The 16,937-nt window shown below is 35.1% G+C and overlaps 1 protein-coding gene across 1 annotated transcript in view; it reads left to right on the forward strand.

The window, feature by feature from the left end:
- Positions 1 to 16,937, forward strand: part of LOC149787699 (gamma-aminobutyric acid type B receptor subunit 2-like) — a 72,310-nt gene that overhangs the window by 3,532 nt on the left and 51,841 nt on the right. Inside the window, exons 2-3 of the mRNA XM_089975647.1 lie at positions 391 to 528; positions 16,683 to 16,865. Of these exons, the coding sequence (XP_089831773.1) occupies positions 391 to 528; positions 16,683 to 16,865 (321 nt within the window). The remainder of the gene's footprint in view (positions 1 to 390; positions 529 to 16,682; positions 16,866 to 16,937) is intronic.

Raw genomic sequence — 16,937 nt, forward strand, 5'->3', positions numbered from 1 at the left:
CTACTCCTCTCTAAACATCAATTGTCAAGCTGGAAGATATTATCTTGCTGCAACTAATCCACGTTGAACTATGGTAATAGAGACTTCATTTTAATCGTTAGTAATGCCTTCAATATTTACAGACTAACCTAGGAATATTTAGTGTATATTAGACATGTAAAAACCGTAATTTTCATCAGATTTTATGCAATCGGCGTTCTTTTACTCTCATAATCAAACATTAGTCGTCGGTCTGTTCAGCACAAAACCTACTTTAGTGTATAATCAACTAATTAAAACCATTATGAAAATACTTCAGGATTCATTGACCCAATATTTTATATTATTATTATACGTAAGTCTATTCGTTGGCGTCAAATTAATTGCTATATTCCTTTCATGTCTTTTCAGTGCGATATGGCTGTTGCAACAAAGTTTTTTTTTGACCTGGTAGACAGCAATAACACCATAGTGATGGTTTTTGGGGATGCGTGCTCGTCCGTATCTGGTCCGATGGCAGAAATCACCAACTGCTGGGATATGATAACGGTATGGTAGAAAGTTTTTTTCTGTCAGCATCATTTTCAGAAGAATTTCTATGTAAATCTTTCCAAAGTATTCATTTTAATCAATGTCAGTGGAACTGAAAAGTAATGAAGATTTCCATTAGCATGACGCTAATAAAATGTATGTTGCCCTTTTTGTTCAGATAATATTGATCCCGATTTATTGTTCCTGCCACTTTCTTGCACGATATGACACCCATTAAACGTATTACACCCCAGCATGGATAAACTGAAGTCTTAATGCCAACTAGCGTAGTTCTAAAAGTTTACTGATAATCCTTTCTTTAAGGTTTCCGTGATTTAATTATGATTTTCAAAGTCATATTGGCTACCAGCAGTACTTATTTTGATAAGTGTAATGACAGTGTAGCAAAAGTGTGCAGATATTTATTTTTCATGACATACAAGCTATTGCATGCATGACTGGTAAGCCGAGACTAATAAACTCTGTCACCACTCCGCACAAAAGTTATCTGTGCACCATTCGGTGGCAATGAAACGTAAATGATTTTAAAAGCATGATTTCAGATTTAATGATTTTGCACAAAGGGAACAACAATGATACATAAAATAATAATTATATAAGCTTTAGTATCTAATTGTTGCAAGTAAGGGACGTTACAAAAATGCAAATGTTGGTGCATATTTGAAAGAACAAATGCTGAAACATATTTTCCTATTTAAAGATATGATGCATCATATGTCGTAACGATTTTCTTTCTTACGAATGCACTTGCTATACACAATAATTTGTCACTTGAATGCATAGCTTTGAATATAATTAAAATGTTTCCTGATTAAAACAAACCTTGATCACGTAACTGTTAATGTAACGTGTTTTACCACCCTTGGGTAATGCTTGAATGTGAATAGGACACATGGAGGTATTTTCAGTTTGATGGAATCATGGCAAATTATGGAAGCACAAAAGCCGTAGGACTTTGCATGTAAAAATGTTGAAAATAAATTCAAAACTATGTGACCGTGTGACAAATTTATTCTTTGTCTGTTTTTCCAAAACAATATGAATTTAAATATATTGATCATTTTCTGTGGAAATGAGCTTTGACTGTTTCAAGATGATACAGAGAGCAAAGATAATGCAGACATTGAAGCTGCTGGTCTGGTAAATATGTGAGAAATATACCAACGTTTTCGCTCGAAAGGCAAATAATACATTTACCATCCTCAACACTGTAAACAAACTTTAGCAATTGGAATGAACAAATGAATGCTTTTATGATACTCTTTATGATTCAAAAGTGTGAATGCAATGCTATAGCAATTGATATCTATTTAGTTTGTATTTACGGATGAGGTCAATTTTTGTAGATACGGTTAAGGTCTGTTGATCATAGGCAAACTTATTTTTTATTCTAAGTGCACACAAGAGGCATCATTTCTTCATGTTCAGTTATTGAGGGATTGCAAGTGCCATTTTAAACTTGTGAGAAGGTGGGGGCATGTTCATCCAAAACAACATCCTGGATGAAACATTAAGGGCAAAAGGTGTTTTATAACTTTGCAAAAGTTTTTAAAGTAAAATATTTGCAAAATATCCCAGAATTAAATCAAATAAGTCTTTGTAAATAAAACAAATTATTTGGTATAAATGTGTCATAACACACTCGAACATATTTTAGAAGGTTCGTTCACTAATGCCTATAATACACGAGTCCTTGCATTTGGACCTCAGATTTGAAACTTACTGCATGACATGACTTTCCAAGCTAGCACAGTGCACCCAAACATGGCACTTACGCTTCCTTGTTTTGTAAAAAAAAAGTAAAAGCAAATTTATTAAATAGGTCTAACATGTTTCATTTGTTTGGACATCAATACATTGATTAGAACTAATTAGGTTTTATTTAATCCTATTGTAGTCCCTCAGAAATATTGTACTGCCTTTTTTCCTTTGCTAACCAGTGACGAATGTTACTTGCGTTCAAGTCTAAACAAAACATGCAAGATTTATTCAGTTCTGTCTATTGGACTTTACGTTGGGGTCCTAAAGCAAACACGTGGACTTCTGCCGATTCCGGAAAGATCACTCTAAGAAAAGGCTGATATTTCAAAAAGTGTCTGTTTCCCACTGTCCTACTAATCATTAAACTCCATACAATTAGCAACTGTTTTGACGCATATTCCGACAACAGATCCAGTCCTTTGATTCAAATGCAACTAAATCTATGTATAAACTGTACCAAAGCCTATAGCAAAGTTTCAATATGTTGTGTGCAGGTGATGACCCAAATATTAGTAAGATATTATCTGAACTTGTAACTAATGTTCTGTATTTCATAAAAGAAAAGGTTAAACATTAGACAACACCTATAACATAAAAACCATATATAATAAACACCATATATAATAAACATAAAAAAACATGCTGAAAGTATTTAAGGTAGAAAACATTATTAGGTCTTTAAGTTTGTTCTTGCAGTCGAAATAAGTGAGTTTTAAGAGCACTCTTGAATGAGATAAATGTTTTTTGTGTGTCGAAGTTTAATGGGCACTTCATTCCACGTTGCTGGGCCCCGGTATGGAAAAGAAAGTTGTCCATATGACGTCGTTTTCATAGTGGGAATAATGAGTATACGATTGTCAGAAGAGGAGCGTAAGTATATTGCTGGTGTGTACACATGGGTGAGGTCGCATAGGTATGTTGGACTGGAGTCCGTTGGTGAAACGTAGCACAGAGAACATATTTTGTGCATGGAAAGCTAATTCAAGTTGTTAGAACTTGCGCCCAATCCCAATGTATCAAATTGTGAAAATAACATATGCTTAAACAAAACTTATCACATATGTGTATATAACATAAATCGTCAATCTGAAATTCAGCATTCAGTAAATGCCATTTTGTAACAACCCAGCCTAAAGGAAAATGTGAGATTAGATAGGTCATATGGATACAAGAAACAGTTTTATACTACGTGATACACGACTATTCTTTGTAGTAAATTTACCACATGAACAAAAAACAATAGCTAGAACATGTCTAAAAAAATAATGAGCATAGCTCTTGCATTTCACCTTTCGTTTTAAAAGTAACTAACATAATCATTATATCCTAAAAATAATCACTTTGTTCTGCCAAAATATCAAATTGAAAACAGGAAATATTCAATATTTTACAATCAGACTGTGATGATTATCGAATTCGTGTCTATATTCAGTTGTATAGAATGTTGATTTAACCTCATTTGTTTGATGACTATCTATGCATTGATAATACTCAGGCAGATGTAGAGATTAAAATTATAGCATTGTTGAGTGAAAGTAAACATTTGCTATGCATAATGTAGACTATGAAAAATAATATATTATTAATTCCGTCATAATTCGTGACCACTACAAGTTCTATATTACATTTATAATACGCACTCAAGAAGAACATTCGTTCTTTTTGAGTATTCTCCCTAAACTAATTATTTCGAGATTTGTATGGAAATCCTAGGCTACAAGGGCTTTGAAAAATAAAGGGGAAAATCAAGTGTTTAGTACAAATTGGAAGATTGGCGGTAAGTGGAAGAGCAACACATGATTATATTACAATATAATTAAATTGTAATAGAAACAAGAAGCTTTAGGGTATAAATCAGCGCCTTATATGACATTATCACACATCGTGACCCCTAATTAAACTGAGTGCATGGGTATACTAGCCGTGGTCAGGCTAGAAATTATAAATGGACGAATAAAGGTTTGTGCAACTTTTGTTTACTTTATGCTTTTTATTTAAAAATCGGGTGATGGTGGATACAAACAAATGGACGAATATGCGAATAATATAGTATTCATTTTTTGTGTGATGTACATAAATCAGTTATCCATTTTTTATGTCAAAGGTCCAATGAAACCGTACTTAAAATAAGTCGGTACTTGCGTAAAAAATAGCACAAACGCCTTGTTTAAAGCTGATGTCTTGAACAAATTTTTTATTGTACTGAGAGAATAATTAATAGAGATTAACACTCAGACACTATATTCATATTTATCAAAACAATTATTACGACATTGCAGCAATAAGGGCTGGTGACAGAGGTACTTACATAAAAATTCGTCCAGCTGAAAGATACACAAGTATCACCAGAACTGTAGTGTAAATAATACTTGAAAGCTGTGATGTCCCTGAACTGTAAATTTACAAGAAGGGTCCATGTGTATGCAAATGTTAAGAGCACTGCGCCTCATAAATTGCTTTACTGAAAAACGTCCTTTAAATCTAGACCAAGTTGCAGCTATTTATGAAATAGTTTTATTATTTTGGCTGCAGATTTTCATTTTTATAAGACAGGATATAGTGTACATAAATCATATCCTAAGGAAAATAAACTTTTCTGATTGCATGTGATGTTCCATTTAGAATTGTTAAGAATTCTAGAAAAGTAAACCATTAAAGACGTGATTTGCGTGTTCATTTACTATCATTTTCAAACAGCCATCGTTCCAATACCGTTTGAACTGTCGTCAAATCGACTTTCTAGTTATCTACGCAAGCCGTCTTACGAACCTTTATACCTCGTATAACCTATCACTTGCCGTCTGCGTCTCGAAGTCACCTTTGGTAAAATTGGTGAACGAAAAGACAACGCATGTTAAAGTTAGGCAAATACATAACAGAGCTATACTATATAAGACGAGAGTCTGTAATGAGTAAAACTTACAATAATTGTGGAATATGGTTTGTGATGAAATGGGAGGATGAGGAGAACTTAATTTAGTAGAAACATTTTAAGAATTTTAAGAAGAGTGGGATTTGAATTCCTGTAGACAGAGGAAAGGCGCAATATTTATTAACAAAACATATGTGAAAACTCATGAAACGACTTGTGCAGCTGACTATTCCTGGGACTGTGGCAAAAAGGTCGGACTGGATACGGAACGAGAGAGCTTTCTGGATGTAAAGCCGGATGATCAAGCTAACAACATGTTTAGTATTTTTCGTTTTAAATGGAGATATTACTTTTAAACCATTGGACACTAAAAAGGGAATAATTTTTCTTTTAACTACTACCCATTTGATTATGTGCGTCACACTCTGTCCTGAAAATATATAGTACTAGCCAAATGGTAATATGATTTCCAAGACAGAGGAAATGCCATCTAAAACTAACCATGTAAGAGCATCATGTGACGTCACAAATGTCATCATGACGTTATGCCAAACAATGGTCTAATTTTCGAGACCTCCCATTATGATCATATGTAAACGTCAACGCCTTATTGTAAGTGTATTGAACATAATTGCTGTATTTCGCATGGGTTAGGTTATAATGAAATTTACATTTACATTTGCTCCTATTATATGTTTGAAACTTGTCACTAATGTCAATCTTGTGCTAGCCACAAAATATAGAAATGTTCAAGTCGCTTTATATATTTTGTTTGAAATCAGCTTAGGAAAGAAACTCTTTTAGCGAGATGTAAATCTATTGATTTTACCTTTTATACAGCAACAGAGCTTTATGTTCCAAAACCTAATAAAAAGATCAAACTGCTTGCTAATTGTATCCGTCTTTAGCTATTAGGAAGAATTGATTTTTTATTACACATAAGACACTTGGCACACTTGACAAGACTGAGACTTTCCAATGTCGGAGAGTCAATCACTGGTGACGTAATGTGTGTGAAATTTCAATAGTGAACATAAGTCTACTCAATCCAATGACGTATCTTATATGATTATCTTAGACTAGACGAAGTTGTCGCCAATCTCCCCACCATCTAATCAGCCACATGCGTGAAAGAAAACATACGTTCTCAAGAAGGATTTATCGATTATATATTTATCGATCGAAAAGGAAAGAAAATGTATAATAGCGGCACGCATTACGAGAACGATAGCAGAGAATATATAACAATATGAAATAAGTAATGTTTTATGACTGCATATTCATTTCAAGCAATTTCTCATTTTATGTAAATCTGAGTGTTTTTGTACAGATATGAACGTTGCCCCACGTTTAATATAGTGCAAACCATTTAATATCTTTTTCACATCCGGGTGATCTTTGTATCTTAGCATTATGCCATTATGTCAGCATTTTCCAAGCTTAATTGCTTATCTACTACAATGACACATTTTTCTACCAGAGTTTAATTCAATATTTGCATTCCAAAAACATCTGTTCTGCGACGATTCCATTCTGAAATGGAGTTTCACTACTTATTCTAGATGCCTCTAAAAATTAAATCACCCGTTTGAATTCTTCTTAATTTTCACTACAGCTGAAAATCGCTTCAGTAAAGTGGGCAGCATCCTGATAAGACCTATCTGTATTCTGGTTTTAGAGAGCAACTTAGTACTGCAAATACTATGCTAGTGGTCAATATCCATGGCCAGAAAATCTCGGATAAACGGGCATTTTGTTCGTTCAGCTGCTAGGGAACACAAGTCATTTAAAAAAAAATCTCTAATGCTCAAGAAACCACACCACTGGAAATGCTATAAGTGACAACAAATTTACAATTTTAATCAATATTTTTGTCCATACATACAATAAAAATATATTTGTCGTGCACATAGTTTTATTACAAAACTACCCCCTTCACATGGGAAGAAAGAAACATTTTATGACAATCGTGGAATTTGCGTGAGAAATACAAGTCATCGGGGCATGATTGTAAAAAGAAGATATGCAAATCAAACTCTGATTTTGTAACAGGCCCCTATATTTTCCAGCTCACTGAACTACTCAGTCCATATAGGACTGTAGAGTCAATGCCCCACACAACAATCTGTTTAAACATAGGAGGGTATGTTGGTCTTCTTCATTGCCAAATTTCATTTCAGAAACAATTTCCTATGAAACCCTATCAATCCGAGAAACTATTAAATTTGTTTCTTGTTTTATTGTCTAGAAGAGGGTTTCTGATAAATTGAATTTTTTATTACCCTGATCCACTAGATGGTTCAGGCATTCCACGAATATATGATATTACGCTTGGAGAATCTCTCTGTGAGCCTAACCTTGCGAAGTTTGTCACAGGTTGGCGTATATATAAAAATATTTTCAACGAAACTCTTTACCTTTTAGATGCCTTATAACAATTTGCACATTAGACGACAGCACGACGCCATCACTGACATAAACCAATGGCAGGAGTTTGATATCATATAGACCTATAGCGATCGAGAATGCGGTTCACACGCAAGCATCATCATCTATAAGCGCATGCCAATGACCTTTGAGGAGATCGAATTTCGAAATGTATTGATGCCTATAAATTTTGAAAACAAGCGCTCTTGATATGTGGCGTCACTTCCGAATTGAACACGATAATTTCATTTAGTTGACAAAGGCTTATGCAAGAAGCAAGTACAAAATGTTAGAAGTTCAAATCTAAAATTAACTACACGACATTATTATCACGAAAACCACATTCGTATATGAATATGGATACCATTATAATAATTCGACAATTTCTCATTAATTAATGCGCACAAGATAGTATTGAATTGGTCTTGTCTGTTCTGATCTTAAATACCCAACTTGGAACAGATTATATTCTATCTGAGAGCATGGAACTATATGACGCAGGTCTAATTTATTTAGCATTGATTCAAAATGCTAAAAATTAAATCTTCATTATTTGAGGAAACCTTTTTGTTCGGTTATTATATGTTCAGTGTCTTATATGTCGCGTGGATGCCAATCCAACCAGGGAAACCAACATATTAGACAGAACATTTACGATTATCTGCTGATAAAATAACTCAGATACCTATATATTTAGATTCAGTTATATCGCATAATACTGTTCTCTTGCCTAACGTATTAAGTCTGTAGGAGTAAAACCAAAGTATTTAATAAGACATTTATAAAAGATCTCAGAATAGTGCTTTTTACACTGCTATTAATGAATACAGTAAATTGAATATAAAGTAAACACACGCATAGCGGTAGCCTTGGGAAATGTCTTGCATGCAAAAATGTGCTTGGCAGGATCCTTACTGAAGAAGGTATATTGGAAAACCAATTTGGTTAAGATGATCAAAAAGAAGCCTTACCTCTCCAAAATGAAGCGTCGACTGCTACGAATTCATCTCGATTGTAATCTTGTATATATGTGCATGATAACCTTGGTTGAAATCCGACTTTTGGAGGAGGAGAAATCATGAGTCAAAACCTTTCTAAATGATATAAAGAACATATAAATAAAAAGGAGATTTTATGAAGGCATTAATATAAAGAAGTTTGCTAAATCATATAAATGATGCCATGGAACTCTACAATTTTAATCCAGCTCAAACAAGAATTCGTCCATATAAATCTGTAAGCCAAATGCGGTGAAATATGACAAACGGTAGTAATGTAATGCTGATGAAACGATGGTCATGAATCATAAATATTAGAGACTTTAGCTTCTGCAAATGATATCGTGAAATGCTGTTTATTACATTCCTTGAAGGGCTTAGGTTCATAACGCCGCATGCCAAAGTTAGTTAAGATCAAAACTACTTTGGTGAAGATATTTGCGGAACAAAAGAGCCAGGTTGACATGCCGTTGAAGGGTGAAAGAGAGATTGATGAGGGGGAATAACTCTTCCAGACACGATTAACCCAAGCACAGGCATATGTAATTAAATAAAACCGATTTCATTACAAATTGCATTCGAATATTTTGAATGTTTGTTGAACTGCGCCAGTTGCTAACAAAATCGCATATGACGATTTGAGATTAGTTGTCAGTGGCCATAACTCGAGTGAACTGGTGGTACCAAAACCCACTCAAAGCACGTTTTGGTCTATGTGAAAGTTTACACAAAACAAATTGCACCAAAATGCGTTTCATCATTCCTAAGGTATGTTGCTTAAAAATAGCTGCTTTTGTGGAGATATAAAATAATTTTGTCATATTGTTTGCTTGAAATGATGAAACCTGAATCCTATCGAACGTACATATACCAGTGGTGCTGTTCGGTATTAAGAGGACTGAATATATTTTGTGTCACAAAATAATATATGGGGGCGATTTTGTCATGAAGTTACAAACTATGGGATCATGATTAATACAACCAGTCTCTGTTGTGTATAAAATATAATATGCAGCACATTTCTAACAAAATTAACACAAGAAGAAAGTAATAAATTGTACATTCGTATTAGCTTGCTGTATACTACGGCTCAAATGCTTTGCAGACAGACTAATATTTTTTTGAAAGCATATTGGTGAATTGGAAACTACAGAGGCTGGAACCATTTCCCAATATTGATACTGTCTTATTACCAGATGTAGTATTTTGGTAATTGTCTGTAAAACAGTCAAAGTCTCTGCATGTTTAGTACCGATGTAACATTAAAACACTCTGTGTGGGATCAAATTCGTAACCAAAGAGAAACTGAATGACCAATGATACAAATCGCCCAGAAATGTATTCCTCAAGGATTGTTCGCTGCATTAACTACGAGTCTCTTCCCAACGCTATATCTCCCATTTACGAAACCCCAAAAAATCATCAAATTCGTACAAACTCTAGAATTGTACCAGACAAATAACAAAAAGGCCAGTGCAACAAAATGAAAAAGTTTTAAATTTAAAGTTTCGCAATCTACGTGATTATAGTTGCTTTTCTCGATAGGAAACGACTGCAGAATGCACTTTTCTCTTCTACCATTTAATTGTCGGCTGCGTATAAGACAGATACTCCATTGTCTGACATCTATCGATTATGGTGTCATTTCTGGGATGGCGCAGGCCGTTCAAATAACTTCATTAAAAGAGAAAACTTACAGTCTATCAGAGATTTATACCATCGTCCACATGCTATTGAAAGATCAAATTTGGGGTCAATCTGATTCCCATCGTATCCGGTTGTAGTTATTAGTATGCATTGACTTCAAGCACTATAACTTACTTGATCTGTCAGTTCAGATTATATTCCCTCGTCAATCAAATATGATCTAACATGGATGAAATTTCATTTTTATATAGGTTTGCCAATCGGTTGGAAAGCCAGTTTGCTTCTAAAATAATGCTCAACAAAGTTATAGCATCGTTGAACTTATGGCCAAATTGATCAGTTGCATACATGCGTTTCATGATGATTTTCAACAAAGTCTCCTTTGATTAGAGAATCCTTTGCACTGGATGAAATGACGAAGACAAAACTATAAATAAAGGAGAACTCAGTAGGGGTCCAAATGGAGAGTGCGGTCAGTAGCATTTTGGTAATAAGCATTTGTTACTAAAATATGGTCTGATATGTTTGATAGAAATATGGCAGCTTGCGCAAAGGAACGTCTCGGTAAATTCAAATATCGTTAGTTTTAAAGTAATAGTGATGTCTTGAGTTGTTCCTACTAAACGCTAATCCAGTCTGGGAGATTTCCTACAATTTTCTTGGATTTAATTTGTTTCAGCAAATAGCAATAATGATTGACATGCTCATTTTTTAAACTGATACAAGAAATGTTTTTTTTCTCACGTGAATATTTAATGTTTTAGATTCAACACCAAATATTGACATTGATATTAAATTGATTTCAAGACTGGATCTTCGACTAAAAAATATCATTAAGGAGATAATAGTCATCAATACCATTACAAAACTTCAAATTAAATTTGTCTTTTACATTCAGGGTATACCAATTACCAAAATGAAACTGAAATGTGTAACTCGACCAAACATTTCACCGGCAACCAAACATTTGGCTCGAAAATATCATGCACGGCCTCTTGAATTTTATAAACAATGTCCTGATGACAGAAACTAGTTTAAACATTGCAGTGTACCTGGAAAGGTCGTAAATGGCATTAGTCAACTTTGCATAAAAAGAGTCACTATTCCCTACACAACATGTCTTAAGCAAACAAATACTTTCGATTTAGATGAATACACACGACCATAGTTTGTTAATGAAACATTATTAGTAAAATATAATAATAATAATAATAATAATAATAATAATAATAATAAATCAGAATTATTCTCTGCATACAGGTAAAGAAACACCAAAGTGTTTGCTTTGCCACAGTCTTGAGCAGGTCTAGAAAGTTCACTCGTCACTTAATCAGTATATGAAACGAATAAAGCACTTAGAAGGAACATATAAACTGATACAGGTGCTTACAGCTAAATACTCTCGAATAGTATCCCTCAAACTAGGCTAGTAGTAGCGTTGGTTTACTTTACTGCGTGTTTTGCCGATCCGTAAATGATCAGCATTACATGACGGCTTGCATCAGAAACTCAAACGTACCCGGGCGTTACAACACAAACGTGATTTGCCGATTCGTAAATGTTTCGACGATAAAACGTTTTATTGGTTTACCAGAACTTCCATTGAGAAACTAGTGCGAGTAACTCGTTGGACATTTCCAATAACTTGTACTCTCCACGTAAGTCAATGGCTTTACCACTGTCGCCAGATATTTCTTCCCTAGACGGTAATGCAGAACTTCAACCCAACTGATCAACGTCTATAAAGTTGTGTATTGTCTCCGCACCTCCGCAAAATGGAAAGCCACTGTCCAGCCGTATAGCGGTGAAAATCACAGTACGTTTGCTACAGTATTTGCAACCATTGTACGACATGTGGCTTTAATCATCGCTTTTGACATGGCGAGTCAGAGAGAGTTGTTGCATCATCAAATCAAATAACGATAGCTGATCAAATCAGCTAGCTAATTGTCCTTTAGGATCTTTAATGTGCAGTCGGGACAAGGCGAACGAGACAACCGCCTTGGGTCCAGCGTTTTCTGGAAATCAACTCCGCAATGCATTTGTTTTGATTGGGGGCCCCGCTCATTGCTTGCTGCTTTGGGCCCCGCACATCCTAGGACAGGGCCTGTTATTGTGCATTGGTCACTCTAGAATATAAGTGCGCACTTTGAATTTTCAACCGTACATATCGGTCTTGAAAAAGCGAATAAAAAAGATGACGGCCAACTCAACACGACGGGTGACTGAATACTTATGTTCTTTCTTGTTCAGGCACCAAATAACGTAAGCTATCACCCTTTTCCGTTCAGTTTTCTAGAAGGACCGCTCCAATTGCTTCATCACTTCTGTCTTTATCTAATGTGAAGGGACACATTTAACTAGGTACAGACAGCATTTGCTTCTGAGGCATGCGCTTTATATAACTCTCTGAATGCCGCCTAATGTTCATTTGTGAAGCAATAAGCGGCATTTTCTTTCGCAAGTTAGTGCACCGAAGCCGAAAGCTTTGGAATGTGACATATGACCATCCAGTAATAGGTATGAAACTAAGTGAGTCTCCATTCTTCAGTAACTGATTTGTATGTGGGCCATTTCATTCTCTACATCTTCAAGACCGGTGGCGACTCCTGCAGAATATATAGCAATACCAATATACCATATCCATTAGCTAATTTTCATCTTCAGACCGGTTACTGAAGGCACTTTAAGACCTGTACTTGCATCTCAAGCGAACGATAGAACGTGCTTCCGACCACTTCGTCGTCGTCGAGATAGATCAGGCAAACTTCCTTTGACGGCTTGCATTAGACACTCGAAAGCCCTGGGGCGTTCCACAATGCAAACTACATCATTTTGAACAGGTTCATCCCTGTTCTTGTTATTAACGCCGTCTCTGTCATTCACCCCACTCAATATTTACTTGTCATTATCCTGATATCAAATTGAATGTTGAGGACCATCATGCCCAACAGCTAAACAAGGAAGAGGAAATGTATATTTTTCTGTAACCGAATTTAGAGCTCTATAGACCACACAGAATCGCCTTTTCCCAAATTTCTTTACTACCAATACTACCGGGACAAACTAAGCGCTACAGTGGCGGTTATATGATTCCCTTCTTGAACATATCGTCGACTTATATGTTAGTCTCCTGTCTGAGATCTAATGGCAAAAGTCCGGACGTGACTCGTTTCAGTACGGCATTTCTGTCTTGACAGAGCTTTATCAAATTTGTTCTACCAAATTTGCCATCACCTTTAAGAAAACTGTACAATTTTCGTTAAACTTGGTACTAATGTCAGCTGTTTGTAGTTCTGTTGTCCCTGCTGGTCTTCACTTTCTTTATGTTCTTCTTTTAATTTCTTTATTTTTGTTATATTGATAACTTTACGTTTGCTACATATTACTCAGGTACCGTTGTATGGTATTTTGCAAATTAAATATTAGGTGAACAATTGTTATATGTCAGCAAATCAAGTCCTCAACTCGTTTGCCCTAATTCGGGAAGGTTTGCCCGTTCTTCTGAAACGGGTAAGGAGATGCACATTGTATTATTTATACTGCTTACTTGGTGAGAAGCTATGTTACAAAAAAGATGTTAACTTCCTAAACTTGCCATGACCAGGCTAGGTTTGAACATCATTTAATAGTTCAGCCTTAAGGGAGCCATTCCCTAAGCATGCAGCCAAGCGCAGATTTCGCTCCAATTATTGGTCATTACAGTGTTCAAAATGTGTCATACGGTCAATAAATGGCTGTGAACAATCAGAAGTAATTTGCATTAATGACCACCTTCCTTTGACCTATGACAAAAACTAAACTAAAATATTTTTTGAAGTGTCAGCTTTTCTGGTTATGGGCACCCCTCTCTCTCTCTCTCGTCTTTGACTTTGCTGTAGCTTTCTGCCGAACTTCCTTTTAAACTGATTCATAGATGTGTTAATTTTCTGATTTGTCTTTGATCATGATGTGTATGATTTTGACAAGGCTGTCTGTCTGTGAGCTAATCACCTTCCTAGGCACTTGGAAGGTGTTTCGAATATAACGATCAGACCTCTTGCCGTTAGTTGACCGCTTCTTAATGGGCACGAACTAAGGGTGTTCAGCCCTTGTATCATATACATGTACATTTTATTGAACAGATGAAGAAGTCATAACAATCTGAAGATCATTAGTAATGCCTTAAGCTTCCTATGCTTCGCGGTAGTAGGTAATATTAGCAGCAAGAGTCGCCTCTGAACAGCCCGGGGTACCGGCATATCAATAAGCGAGCTTTAATCGCTCCCACCAACGTTCATTGTAATAACCAGGCAATTTATTTGGAATAAATTGCACTTAGATTTATCTTTTTTGCTGCGGCATAAAATGATTAGTATATTATAATCAATTTTACATGATAATGCTTTCTATTCAAGAGTATGTAGACAGCTGCATATATTTGTGTCAAAGCTCTATTGTTTTGGAAAGTTAATAGAAACGATATCAAGTTTTCACCTTTTTGAAAACATGGATTGGTGAGGGGTAAGCAACAAAATCTTTGAAAGGTTCTTTTCTGCTTTGTTAATCTAACACAATAAAATATGTATTCCCGAATCCCGAAAAGGACACAACTCATTACTATATCATTTTTGTCATTTTATTCACCCGAGAAGGATTATGCAATTTCAATCATGTTCATTCCTTATGAAACTGCAATACAACTGACCTCGTCTCTGGTCTACACACCCCTCTCAACGTTCTCACTGATCCACCTTTAGTAAGCAGAACTGCCCTGTATTGTAAATAAAATACTATTTTCCAATAAACATTACTTTATGTCATATTAATTTCAGTGATATTTTGCAGATAATTGCACATCGTCCTAACTTTCGAATACCGCTTACTATATTATTAGAATAGAGAGTTACATATAAGTATGGCTGGGTCAGCAATACTTCAACATAAATCTCAACTTTGTATGGAAAAGAAATGATCCAATGAGCTTTAATAAGGTATATGAGAATTACGATCTGTCGTATGAAACAGCGATCATTAATTACACAGTGATCATTTGTACATTATAGATTTGCAGTATACTCGTCCATGTTGTTTTATAATTCTTGTATTACGCTCGTTTTCTCCGCGTCTCATCCAATATAGGGTTCTCCACAGAGCGCAGAGCCATACAATACAAATCCATATTTTGTAGATCCCTTTATATTATTCCAAAGCAGGCAAACATTCCGTTTGGTCTCTCTTTGTGTATATTGGTTGATTATTTGTACAACAAATGTGACTGATTTTGGATAATTGCATTGTACTATTTTGAACGCCAGGTTAGCACTTGATTAAAGATCTCTTGGTGTTCAACAGAGAGAGAGAGAGAGAGAGAGAGAGAGAGAGAGAGAGAGAGAGGGAGAGAGAGAGTGTATTATAAATGGATTTAAACTGCATATAAGCACTATAATGGCTACATAGTACTTTCGTAATTTAGTTATCGTTCCAAAAAGACATACAAGTCAAATCAAAATCCTTATAAGAAAAATTCAGATATTTTATATAAAATATATTACCCACGTAATACGAAATTATAAAACCTACAATGGATTATCATTACGGGATGCATCGCATAATAACATCTTCCTGAGAACGTTTTGTAAATTATCCGAACAAATTCATTTATTTTCAAACATTTTATTAAGCTCGGAAACTAATACTTTAATCCCAACTTAGTAAAATATCTTAAGAAAGCAAAGTTTATATTATAATGAACAGTTTATTCCAAAGTCATTTACTTTTGTGTTTAATTAAATCTCTATATCGTCGGCTTGTTCTTTGTTCATTTAATTTACAATAGACAGGCATACCTTAAAAAGCGAATTTCCATACGGATGACTCATTATTGTTGTCTTTCTAATGATGCAATGAGAACGCAAAGCGAAAGGTTATTAATGTTAATGAGACCTATCGGCGTATCTCTGTCTCCCTCTCTCTCTCTTTATATGTCTGTCTGTCTCTATCCATATCTTCCTTTCCATGGATTAAGATTATAATCACCGGGTAGATCATGAAAGATTTCCAGACATTCAACGTTATTGATAAATCTCGATCATTTACTATGTATCCATGCTGGCGTGGAGTACATGAAGCTGTGCCTACTGGAAAGGGTGGTCAAAAAAATGATTCATACAACGTCTTCAGCTTTAGATTCCTTCGTCATTTATAAACAGTCTTGTAATACAAGTGCAGCAATGATTTCAGAGTTAATAAAGAGAACAACAAAGTTGAAAGTGTCCATTGGCTTTCAAGGGAATCACATGCAATTTAATTCAAATTGTTGATGTTTTCCAACCCCTTCGGAGCTTGTCCAATAACATGGTGTATTTTAAAAGCTGTTTAATTACATTCTCATACAAATATAAAACATAGATCTATCTAGTACATAACGTCTTAATATTTATTTTAGGAAAAATTTGTACTTTCAGATGTCCTATGCTGACACGGACCCAACCTTGTCAGATCGAAAGAAGTACAACAATTTCTACCGAACAGTACCAAGTGACAACGACTTCAACCCAGCCAGAATTGCTCTTTTGAAGCATTTTAACTGGACGAGAGTAGGGACGATTTTCCAATCTGCATCGAAAGGTCCAGCCCGTTATGGACATGTAAGAACGCAGATTCGTGCGACATCATTAATCAGTTATTACATTCTTCTTTGATTGTGTGCTTGTTTGTTC

Source organism: Sinohyriopsis cumingii, chromosome 11, assembly GCF_028554795.1.
Source record: "Sinohyriopsis cumingii isolate HCF-2022 chromosome 11, ASM2855479v2, whole genome shotgun sequence".
Classification (NCBI taxonomy): domain Eukaryota; kingdom Metazoa; phylum Mollusca; class Bivalvia; order Unionida; family Unionidae; genus Sinohyriopsis; species Sinohyriopsis cumingii.